The following is a 12521-nucleotide window of genomic DNA, read 5'->3' on the forward strand; positions in this document are numbered from 1 at the left end:
ATTCCTGCTCCTTATCAGGGTAATAGAAAAAGCCAGGAGGTAGAGATCAAACATGATCCTGGTAGCACCCTTTTGGCCTCGTCAAATATGGTTTTCAGTCATCACGTAGATTTCCTGCGGCCAGTTCCTTCCCCTACCAAAACAACCAGATTTAATCAGCATCAATCAGGTGTTTCATCACAATCCGAACCACCTCAACCTGATGACTTGGAGGTTTCAGACAGAGTTAACGAGTTAAGGAAGTTAACAACGTTCTCCTGCAATCATGCAAGCCTAACACTAGGAAATATGTATAAGTGGAGACAATTTTTCCTGTGGTGTGGCAAGAAGGATGAGTCACCTTGTAGTGGCCCGTTGCAGGCTATATTTGATTGTTTATTACACCTGAAAACTAAGGGCCTGTTGTTTTCCTCTTTGAAGGTCCACCTGGCTGCTGTCTCTTGCTGTCACAGGGGAATTGCGGGAGGATCAGTTTTCTTCCATCATTTGTCCAAGAGGTTTTTTAAGGGCCTAGGTAATCTTTGTCCACCCTGGGATCCTTTAATGCCTCAGTGATCTTTTATCTCTGTGTTAGCACAGTTAATGCTCAAGCCTTTTGAACCCCTTGCTACGTGTTTTTTGGCAGAACTTTCTATGAAGGTGTGTTTCTTAGGGGGTGTTACCTCAGGCAGGAAGGGTGAGTGAGTTAGCAGCTCTTCAGAAAGATCCCCCATTTTTGAAGTCCTTTCCTGATAGGGAAATGTACTATAATTCATGGCTGGATTGGCCTGATTTCTTCCTCTCCTCCCCCTCCCCATTTTTCAGGCATTCAGCAGCTTCTTGATGCTAGAAGTAGGAATCTGCACTATTCAGCCCAGTGCGACCCTGATTTAAACATATGCATACATACTTGTTATTTCCTCTTTCCAAGTTCAAATATAGTTATTACTAGTACTAGTAGCCGGACACTACGAGAAGATAGAAGGATGGGGTTGTGTTCATAATCATGGCAGTTAGGGTAGCTATTAGAAGAGCAATGTAACTATGCAGAATAGGGGATGGATGTTCTCCTCATGACAATTTGTAAAGGTAATTTGCCCAATACTCTTGAATATATCATGTGGAATAACGTCACTTTAATTAATGGGTTGAACTTTCATGTATATCAGTTAAGACAGAAATCGTGTTGTTTCAGGGACATGTTCGGAATAAATATGGGTGCATATCTAGTTTTTCCTTTTGGTTAATTTGTAGATGTTCTGAACTTTGGTTTTAAATTCCCTTCAGTGTTCCCATACACAACAAAAGATACAATGCAAAAAAGTCCATAGTGGGGATTCAGATTAGGTGTCCAATCAACATAACATTAGCGGCTACTTTGGTTGTGATTGTTTTTCTGTTGTTTGCTTTCTCATTCAGTGCTTTTAAAGTGAGTCTTTTGTAGTCCATAAGTGAGCCTTTTGTATAATTATAGTTCGATGTATTGAATATTCCTTCAAGAACACTTAAAGTATACTGAATATATCACATAGATTAACAGAATTATCAAGTCTTAGTTGGCCAGATAGCCATCTTTTTCCATGGTGATCCAAGAAGGAGGAGCTATGTTTAGGAGAATAAATTACTGCTTTTCTAGCTCTTTGTAAAACACAGGGAAACTCATGATTGTACTTAAAAATGTGGGGCTTTTTATTTTAATAGCTATTTTAATTCTTTTAATCTTAGTTCCTCCTCCTCCTAGTTTTTTGGAGTTGGGAGAAGACTACATGCATTTAAACCTAGTTACTCTTCTGTCCAGATTATACAGGGTGTTACAGTTTCATCTTGTGCTATCATTTCTGTGTCTGCTCTCCCTTGACAAAATATATGGTATTTCATATTGGTGACATCAAGTTTCAGTAGTGCAGTAGCTGTCTCATATGTTCCCAATGTAAACCTCTGTAAAAATTAGAAAGACACAATAGTATCAAAGAGTATCACCCATTCTGGATGGGATTGCACTCCTCTTGAAGGTACTTTAGGAGTGCTCTTGGACCCAGGCTTGCTGCTGGATAAGCAGGGGGCAGCTGTGATCAGGAGTACATTTAATCAGTTTTGAATGGTTAGCTATCTGTGGACTTTCCTGGGCAGAAAAGGATCTTTTCTGGGCTCAGTTCAAAGTGCTTTTCTTGGGACCAGCATACCTGCTCCATTATGAATCCACCTGGCTGCTATGGCCATCTTCCAAGGCCCTGCTTCAGGTGCCCCACCTTCTGAGATTATGGGGGTGGCAGCCCAGGAGAGGGCCGTCTCAATCATGGCACCAAAGCTGTGGAACTCTCCCCAGAGAGACTTGCCTGTTCTGTTGCTATCTTCTATGAGTGAATGAAGACTTTTTTGTTGTGTCTGATGTTCCCTCATTGATTCTTGCTTCCTGGGCTGTTTTAATTGTTGTTTTATGTGTTTTTAATTGTATTGTGTACATATTTTATTTTTATTATTTATGTTTTCAATCTGTTAGATGGCTTTACGGTCCTGATGAGGGCAGAAAGGCAGGAGCAAATTCTTTAAGCAAATAAAATAAATACATATTTGTTCTTATTTGGAAACATTAGTTTTTAGGATTGGTGCAAGAAACTCTTAATAGTAATACAGTGATTGCAGTCAATCTGATTCTTGTACAACAGTATTTTGGGACTGAATTCTACATGTTTCACTTAAATGATGCTTTTAATTATCAGGAAAAAAAGATTTAAATCCATTTTCCCTTTTAAAAAATTCATTTCTTTACCGAGTAAGTGTGCATATGCTATCTGGTTGCCATAACAATTAAAACAGGTTGCAGCTAAATAGAGCCTTTATACAACATAGAAGCAATATAAAGCCTTTGATTATGTAGTCCACATAAGCTGCAGAATATCTGCTTAGAAACAAGAAAAATCTTTTCTATTTGGCTGGTTTTTTTCATTTTAAACAAGCATTTTCTAAAAAGGATGCTTACTACAGTTGATTTTTTTTCTTTTTTAAAATTAGATTGTTCTAAACAGATGTCAGTTAAAAAATAATAAACTTCTCCCCCTCCCCCAGGGATTTGAATTCAGACAGTTATTGTGATTCATTTATTAGTAGCAAAGGTTAAATCACAAACTTAATCTAACAGCATTTCTGTCTAAAATATATATTTCAGAACTTGAACAAACAAGCATATGACTTGGCAAAGGCTTTATTGAAGAGGACAGCCCAAGCTATTGAACCATACATTACTAATGTAAGTGAGGATTACTGTGATTGTGGAGATGAATATGAGCAAGGTGTATAAATTAATTGTGTTTTAGAAGGCCTTACAACTTTATCTTGCAGACTGAAAACACATTAAATAATTTTTTGCATTTACAAAATGAAGGTATCCAGAACTTACATGCACTTTCAGTGGCCTAGAACACCATCCACCAGACAGGGAAATGCTGCTAATTGCATCAACTGGTGTATATACTGCTGGATTTGGGATAGGTGACCTAGTTGATGTGTAGACTTCCAAGAGCACAAATTTCCATAAGATGGTATACTTTATTTTGAGAAGACGGTTTGCAATATTATGTATGTTTACTTGTGAGCAAATCCCATTGACCTAAATAGACTTTATAGCTGAATAAACATGCACAGAATAGGGGTAAATGGATATGAGTGATTGCATTATATAATTACTGTGCAATAATATTCAGTGGCCCAGAAGCTACATGTGGCTCTTCTGAGCACTGTTCTCCAATGTGGGACCTGCCCCATGTTTCAGGAAACTAGACAAGGCCCTTGCTTGTGCTTGGTAATAGATTTCCACCTTCAAACAGCTGTCACCAAAGGTATGGGTACACTGCAAGCCTCCCTGAGATGCAGGACTCTTGCTGGGGTGGAAGTAAATATGTCTCTTTTGGATGAGGGGAATTACAAATGTGGTACTCTGTTTAAGGCTGGTTTCCTCAATATGTTTTCTTGTGCAGATAAACATAAAAATAAGGCTGTGGGCCTTAAACACATACCTGACAGTAAGTTGTCAGGTATACCTGCCAGTTTGGTGTAGTGGTTAAGTGCGCGGACTCTAATCTGGGAGAACCGGGTTTGATTCCCCACTCCTCCACTTGTACCTGCTGGATAACCTTGGGCAAGCCATAGTTCTGGCACAGCTGTTCTTGAAAAAGAGGAGTTTCTTTCAGAGCTCTCTCAGCCCCACGTACCTCACAGAGTGTCTGTTGTGGGGAGGGGAAGGGAAAGGAGTTTGTAAGCCGCTCTGAGACTCTTTTGGGTAGTGAAGGGTGGGGTATAAATCCAGTCTCCTCCTCCTCTTCTTCATACCAGTTGAAACCAGAGAGAATTCTTCCAAATACATAGGCTTAGAGTTAATAGAAGGGTGATTTTTATAATAAATTTAGTTATGTAGAGGGAAATTTGAAAGAATACAGGTTTGTTGGATCTTTCTATGGCACAAAGGGACATTCTGTTAGGAATTTAGACTCATACTCATAAATTGAATTGCCGTAGATGAAAATAGCAACGTTAAGGTGGGTTTTTCAAACCATTTCAATAATTTTCCTACTGTGGGCCACAGAATTATAGGAGTGCAACTTTTAGCTTTGTTTTGGGGGCATAATTTTAATGCACACAATATTATCCTGTGATTTTTACCCAGGAAAATTAAGTGGATTGCTGAAAAGACGGTGAGGACTGGTTTGTATTCTGCTGTTGATATATTTTGTTCTTTCTTCCAGTTTTTTAATCAAGTGCTTATGTTAGGAAAAACATCTATCAGTGATCTCTCGGAGCATGTTTTTGACTTAATTCTGGAACTATATAATATTGACAGTCACCTGTTACTCTCAGTTTTGCCACAGCTTGAATTCAAGCTTAAGGTAAGCTTTTATACAGCTTTATGTATTTATTTAGGGAATTTATAGCCATCTTTTTGAAATAAAACAAAAAATAAAAATATTACAACTGTCAATAAGAGTAATAAAATTGTTGATGAAATCACTATGAAGGGGTATAAAACAGTAACAAGCCATTGCAGAAGTTAAAAGAACAGTGGCAATTACAAAAAAAAAAAGATTATTCCAAAAGGAGTGCACGCTATAAAACCAGCCAAAAAGAATGGGATAAAACTTAAAAGCATATATGTTTTGGCTTGGTTCTTAAATGACAGTAAGGTAGGCAGTATATGTGAATTAAGGTGGTGTGTGGAATATTAATTCTACTACAGTGGGTAACAGTCCCTCTTACTGCTCCTTCCTGGTGATTGGCCCTTGCTGCTACTGTTTCATTGCAGTATTTTGAGGTATGTCTGTGCATTTCTATTTGAGAAGGGGTGTTTCCATCTTCTATTTCAAATGGTAAACAAATCAAGTTGGTTAGCCATGTTAGTCTGTCTGTTAAGAAAGAGCAAGAGTCCAATAGCACCTTAAAGACTAATGAGATATGTGGCACGGTGTGAGCTTTCATGAGTCACTGCTCACTTCTTCAGATTCTACAACTCACGAAAGCTCATACCCTGCTATATATTTTGTTAGTCTTTAAGGTGCTACTGGACTCTTGCTCTTTTCAAATGGTAAACTGGTGAACTTAACTCATTCCATCCTCAAACAGTCTGCCTGCAAGTACTAAGCATGCTGATGCACTTATTTACAAATAATTCCTATATTGCTTTTTTGCATTTGTGGACTCCACACACTCCAACCAGCACTGGAGCATCTTGGGATAAGAGTGGGAACTGTAAAGAAAAAGATAGGAAAGAAATGAAGCAAGGAGCTCTGCTGTAGACACAAACTTAATGTTTGCTGTAGATTTCAGCTAATGCCTCTGTATGCTACAAACACTACTTGCATCAGCACTTCAGTTTTTAAAAGCGTGGAAAGTGGCTGAAACCATGGCATGCAATAACAGTCACCACCAAGCCCATTTCTATATTAAGGTCATCAGCTTTCTGTGAAAATTACTGTATTGTGTGGCGTGTGATTAGGGTTCACTGTGGGGCCGCATTATAAATCCCAAAGGCCCTGAAACCTCTAGTACCTTATGTTTGACAGTCATCCTTTTGATGGAACAGAGTAATTTGACATCATTCTCATACCTTAAAGATGTCACTGAGTTGGATCCCAACTAACCTTTGTACAAGAAGAAGTTATTCTTCTTGTGCAGGGCATCTGTGATTTCACTGGATGTTCTCCTCAAGCTGCAGTCTCTCACACTGTATCCCACATAACATCTCAAGCAGGCTTTCAGGAGGTACAGAGGCTTTATAGAACCATAGAGTTGGAAGGGACATCCAGGGTCATCTAGTCCAACCCCCTGCACAATGCAGGAGATTCACAAATACCTCCCCCTCCACACCCACAGTGACCGCTATTCCATGCCCAGAAGATGACAATCTCCAGGATCCTTGGCCAAACTGGCTTGGAGAAAAATTGATTCCTGACCCCAAAGTGGCAATCAGCATTTTCCTGGGCTTGTAAGAAAGGGCCACAAGAACTAAGCACTGAGGCAACCCTTCCTGCCCTCCCTCTTTTGATCTGCCTAAGTTCACAGAATCAGCATTGCTGTCAGATGGCCATCGAGCCCCTGAAAACGTCTTTTTAATGTTTAGCAAAAAACTCTTCTGATTTCATTTCAACCCATTGGTTCTGGTCCGACCTTCTGGGGCAACAGAAAGCAACTCCGAACCATCCTCTGTATGATAGCCCTTCAAGTACTTGAAGATGGTTATCATATCACTTCTCAGTCGTCTCCTCTTCAGGCTAAACATACCCAGCTCCTTCAGCCTTTCCTCATAGGACTTGGTCTCCAGACCCCTCACCATCTTTGTTGCCCTTCTCTGGACACGTTCCAGTTTGTCTATATCTTTCTTAAATTATGGTGCCCAAAACTGAACACAATACTCTAGGTGAGGTCTAACCAGAGCAGAGTAAAGTGGTACCATCACTTCACATGATCTGGACACTATACTTCTGTTGATACAACCTAAAATCGCGTTTGCCTTTTTAGCAACCGCATCACAGTGCTGACTCATGTTCAGTGTATGGCCTACTAAGACCGCTAAATCCTTTTTCCACATACTACTGCCAAGACAAGTCTCCCCCAACTTATCATTATGCATTTGATTTTTCCTACTTAAATGCAGAACTTTACATTTATCTGCTTTGAAATTCATTGTATTTCTTTTAGCCCAGTTTTCCTGTCCGTCAAATCATCCTGTGTCCTGACTCTACCGTATTTGCTACCCCTCCTAATTTAGTATCATCTGCAAATTTAATAAGCGTTCCCTGTATCCCTTCATCCAAATCATTGATAAAGATATTGAACAAAACAGATCCCAGGACAGATCCTTGAGGCACTCCCCTTGTCACTGCTCTTCAAGAGGATGAGGAATCATTCACAAGCACTCTTTGGGTGTGATCTGTCAACTAGTTACAGATCCACCTAACAGTCATAGGATCCAAACCACATTTTTCCAATTTGTCAACAAGAATATTATGTGGAACCTTATCCAAAGACTTACTGAAATCAAGATAAACTATGTCTACAGCATTCCCCTGATCCAGCAAAGTAATAACTTTCTCAAAAAAAGAGATAAGGTTACTCTGACATGACTTGTTCTTGAGAAACCCATGCTGGCTCTTAATAATCACAGCTGTCCTTTCTAAATGTTCAAAGACTGTCTGTTTGATGATTTGTTCTAAAACTTTCCCAGGTATAGACATCAAGCTGACGGGTCAGTACTTACCCAGATCCTCTTTTTTCCCCTTCTTGAAGATGGTGACAACATTTGCCTGCCTCCAATTTTCTGGCACCTCACCTGTTCTCCAAGAATTCTTAAATATAATGGACAGAGGCTCAGAAATTGCATCCACGAGTTCTTTTAGTTCCCTTGGATACATAACATATAATGCAACTCCTCTGCCCTTCCTTATTTGTCTGTCCCTTTTAAATAAGTGATACCCCTCCATCCTAATATTCCAATTGTAAGTGTCATCCCACCAAGTTTCAGTAATGCCTATTAGGTCATCGTCCCCTTCCTGTATTAGTACTTCAAGTTTCTCCTGCTTGTTTCCCATACATTAGTGTAGAGACATCAGAATCCATGATTTATGCACCCTGAGGTTTTCGTTTCTGTACTTACATATGAGTTAATGTTATCTAACCTATGTGCCACTCCCCGCAAAACTTTAGAGTTCTTATAGCTAGTTATTGGCATCATACTGGGCTTTGCATTTTTGTCTTGCTCCGCCACAGGTTTTAGTTTAAAGCTCTCCTTTGCAAGGCTGTTTCCAAACACATTTTCCCCTACCTTCGTGAGGTGCCACCATTTCTCGATAGAAGAGCTTCATCTTGAAAGTGTAAGCCATGGGTCAAAAATCCAAACATTTCCTGATGACACCATCTATGTAGCCAGTCACTGATCTGCAGTATTCTTCTTTCCCTTCCTAAGCCACGGCGTTTGACAGGATGAACTTATGAGAATACAACCTGTGCTCCCAATTCCTTCACCTTTTTACCCAGAGCCACGTAGTCTCTCTTAATATGTTGCTGGGCAGTATCATTTGTTCCCATGTGGCTGAGCAAGAAGGGATAATAATCCGTGGGCTTGATGAGTCTTCCGACCCTTTCCGTCATATCCTGGATGTGTGCACCTGGTAGACAGCATACCTCTTGAGACAACAAGTCTGGTTGGCACACTTTAGCGTCTACCCCTTTCAGTAGGGAATCCCCAATTACCAACACATGCTTTCTCCTATATTAGGGAGCAGAGGCTTCGAGTCCTCTCATCCACAGTGGTCTGAGAAATTTTCTTCAAGCTTCATAGAGGCTGGGGGAGGAGCCCTTGTTCCAGTGGTTCAGAATCAATATCTGTGGGGAGATGCAGGAACTGATTGCTTAGTAACAGAGGCTCAGAAAGTCTCTTGATCTTCCTGGTCCTGTGGGTTACATTCTTCCATGTGCCCTCCTGTGTTGGGTGCTCCTCCAGTTGCTGAGATACCTTTCCCTCCTCCTCCTGTTGCTCTCTCAGGAGTACTTCATGCGTTCTGTCCATGAATTCTCACCTTCCCTTATAAACTGGAGTGTGGACAAGCGTGCCTCAAGTCCCTGTATCTTCTCCTTCAGTACGGCTACCAAGTTACATTTGCTGCAAGTGTACTTACTGTTACCCTCAGGTAGGAATACTTTGCATGTCACTGCCTCAGCTCCCTCACCAGCCATGCTGTTGCAATCCATTTCAAAATTAGTGCAGTTTAACTAACACTTCCTTGATAACTTCCCTGCCAAATTGCCTCTCAAGACTACTTGTGAAAGGTTTGCAGAAGCAAAAACTAACTTAAATATAGAATATAAGAGCTACTCAGACTTCTATGGGGCTCCCATGCTAAGAGCCACTGGCAAGGAGGAGCCTAATATAATTAAAGGCTCACCCAGCAGAGGGTGGGGCCAACACTTAGCCCCAGGCAAAACTGCTAAAAGCAGCAATCAGTTACATCCAGGCAAAAGAGACAAACAGAAACCACACTCCCTCAAACAAGCACCCCTCTCCAATAGGTTATACACACCCACACACCCTCAAACACTGACCTCCCACACAGTAAACTCAGCCACTCCTCCTCAGCAGTTAACAAAAGGCAAAATAAAACACTCACCACTCCAGCAGCAGCTCCCTCTCCTGCCCCTTCTCAGAGCCCAGCTTCAGAAGGGAAGGGGGAAAGGTGCTGTGCTAGCAATTTATAGTTTAACCCAACATTCGTAATTTGAATGTAAGTAATACTTAGTCTGTTTTATTACAGGGGAAATCTTATTACATTCTTTATAAACTGACTTCGTTGCTTTGTTTGTGTCTGGAATTTTAGCCTGATGTATATATTAACTTTGGGAGCAAAGATGCTTGTATTTTTTTAAGTGTTTGTGTTACATTTATTTTTAAAACATGTTCGTTTTTCAGAGCAATGACAATGAAGAACGCCTGCAAGTTGTAAAGCTACTAGCAAAAATGTTTGGAGCAAAGGATTCAGAATTGGCATCTCAAAACAAACCACTTTGGCAGTGTTACTTGGGAAGGTATATGCTGTTTTATATCCCTTCCTATAGTTTGACATTCTGTAGCAATCAGGATTTTTTCCGTTTAAGGACAGGTATGAACTAAGCACCAGTATACATTGTCACAAATAAAGCTAGAATTGGATATTTGGTTCCAAAGAGATTACAAGCCATTTTAAAGTTTAAATTACACTGAGCTTTAGGTTGCAGCGTTTACTATATTCATTGCCTTTGGTAATATTCGACTCTAATAACACAGAGAATGCAATGATGTATTCAATTATTACATTAGATTTTATTAATGGTTCAAAAATACAGAAATGAAAAACCCATAGACTTTTAATTGGATTATAAATATATGTGTTACTGTAAACATATGCATGAAAGAAAGGCAGACTGAAGTACATTTCTACCACCTAGTCCTTTCTTTGGTTTAAACAAGATAGATAATCTCTGCAAGCAAAAACCCTGTTAAAGATGCAGGCATGTTACAGTTGTTACATCTTTGAAATACCTTTTTTGTGAATGATCAAGGCTGGTTTATTTGATGCAGTAAGACAGTGGTTAACATTTAGAATGCACTAAAATAGTATGACTTCATTTAAGTTCAGTACACTGTCTTAACATAATAGGAAGTACTCACTGGTAAAATGAGAAGAAGAAGAAGAGAGGAGAAGAGATTGGATTTATACCCTGCCCTTCACTTGGAGTCTCAGAGCGGCTTTCAAACTCCTTCCCCTCCCCACAACAGACACCCTGTGAGGTGGGTGAGGCTGAGAGAACTCTGACACAAGCTGCTCTTTCAGGAACAGCTGTGCCAGAGCTTGTGACTGACCTAAGGTCACATCAGCAGGTGCAAGTGGAGGAGTGGGGAATCAAACCCGGTTCTCCCAGATTAGAGTCCGCGCACTTAACCACTACAGCAAACTGTATGTTGGTGATGTTTTCATCATCATTGGCATAACTACATAAATGGGTAGGTTGTAGAGATCACTAGTTAGAAGAATATTGGTAAAAATTATTAAAATATTAGTTTGGAGATGTGCACTTTAGTAAATTCATTATCTGCTCCATAAGATCTTTCTTTTGAGCCAGGGATCCAAAGTGCTTCCTTGCACAGTGTTGGACTGTCTCAATCTCTGCTGTTGCCTGTGTTTATGTTGAATGCCATTAAGGAGATTTGCCTGATTTTTCTGCAGTAACGTTTTAGGAAGAGTGAGGAATTGTGTTAAGAAAATGAGAGGAGTAAGAGGTCACAGAACATATGTGGGGAAGCTCTTCTCATCACTGCTTGGGTCCTGCTATGTCTCTGAATGCAGCCTTTGGGAGATACTTCGAGTAATACATTAATTCAGATGGTTTCAGAAGTTCATTAAAAAGAGAAATATTTATTGGTTTAGAGTACTTTTATAACATATACGTAAAACAGTATCATACTATATCCAAAGGTGCTTTTCACAGGTGTATAGCATTTCTATTGACAGAAAATGAAGGGTGATTTTTAACAATTCCCTCTCTAGAGAGCTCCTCAAACTGTTCAGTTCCCTCTCTAGAGAGCTCCTTGGACTTCCGGTTTAAGTGTTTTGCCGCTTGGACGCGTCTCGTCTCACTTTGATGGAGACGCGCCGAGACCTTGCTGACGGGGGGGGTTTGAGTTTGTCCCGGACCCCCCTGAGGTCTCTGTAGCAGACCCCCAGCCTGGGGAGCTGAGGAGAGCCTCTTCCAAGGGGATGCCCAAGGAATTGAGGCTCACCTTCTTCCCCGATAGGTACTGTCGCCGTGGAGCCAGCATGGCGCCCAGAGACGTCTGCCGGAGCAAGCGAGCACAATCAAACTTCTAAAAAGACTTCCAAAAGACCTCTAAGGCTACAAACTGTGAGTTAAGCAAAGCTCAAAATAAGTGAATGGAGCCTTGGTAGTAATTGGAAGCACTTAAGTTTGAAGCGCGGGGGGAGGAGATTTCAAGCCCCCCCATATGAGTAAACTGTAAAAACAGTTTTAAATCGAAAATAAAAAGACATTGAGCCAAACCAAGCGTATAAGAAGTTAAGCGAACGCAAAAGCTGCTAAAATATACGACGCGGAATTAAAGCGCATAACTTTTGCTTTGTTTTGGAAAACTTACTTCTTGTTGATATTATGGCTGGGAAAGGACGGAGAGCGCCGGAAAAAAAACTGGTGACCAGAAATAACATACCAACGACTCCCTCCCAGAACCAGCAAGCATCTACAGACTTCTCTTCGTTGTTAGCAAATGCACTGCGCTCTCTAATGGATCAGATGACTACTCTCAACACCAAGCTAGATAATGTGCAAAAACAACTAAAGCAAATGGATAAGAGAACCGCAGCAACCGAGAAAACATTGAAAAAGATGGAAAAACAGACTGAGAGTATTAATAAAAGAGTGGATGAAGCAGAGAAGGAGAGATCCTCGGATAAAACGCAACTAATACAGCTCCAGCTGGAAAGATCCATGTATGTTCTACGTTTCCATGG

General features: G+C 40.4%; 1 protein-coding gene across 1 annotated transcript in view; it reads left to right on the forward strand.

Annotated features, from left to right (window-relative positions):
* The window catches only part of PDS5B (PDS5 cohesin associated factor B), an 82066-nt gene that overhangs the window by 21070 nt on the left and 48475 nt on the right, over positions 1-12521 (forward strand). The window contains exons 6-8 of the mRNA XM_015420515.1: positions 3146-3226; positions 4719-4859; positions 9929-10044. Coding sequence (XP_015276001.1) covers positions 3146-3226; positions 4719-4859; positions 9929-10044 — 338 coding nt within the window. The remainder of the gene's footprint in view (positions 1-3145; positions 3227-4718; positions 4860-9928; positions 10045-12521) is intronic.

Source organism: Gekko japonicus, unplaced genomic scaffold, assembly GCF_001447785.1.
Source record: "Gekko japonicus isolate JY-2015 unplaced genomic scaffold, Gekko_japonicus_V1.1 scaffold576, whole genome shotgun sequence".
In the NCBI taxonomy this organism is placed as follows: Eukaryota; Metazoa; Chordata; class Lepidosauria; order Squamata; family Gekkonidae; genus Gekko; species Gekko japonicus.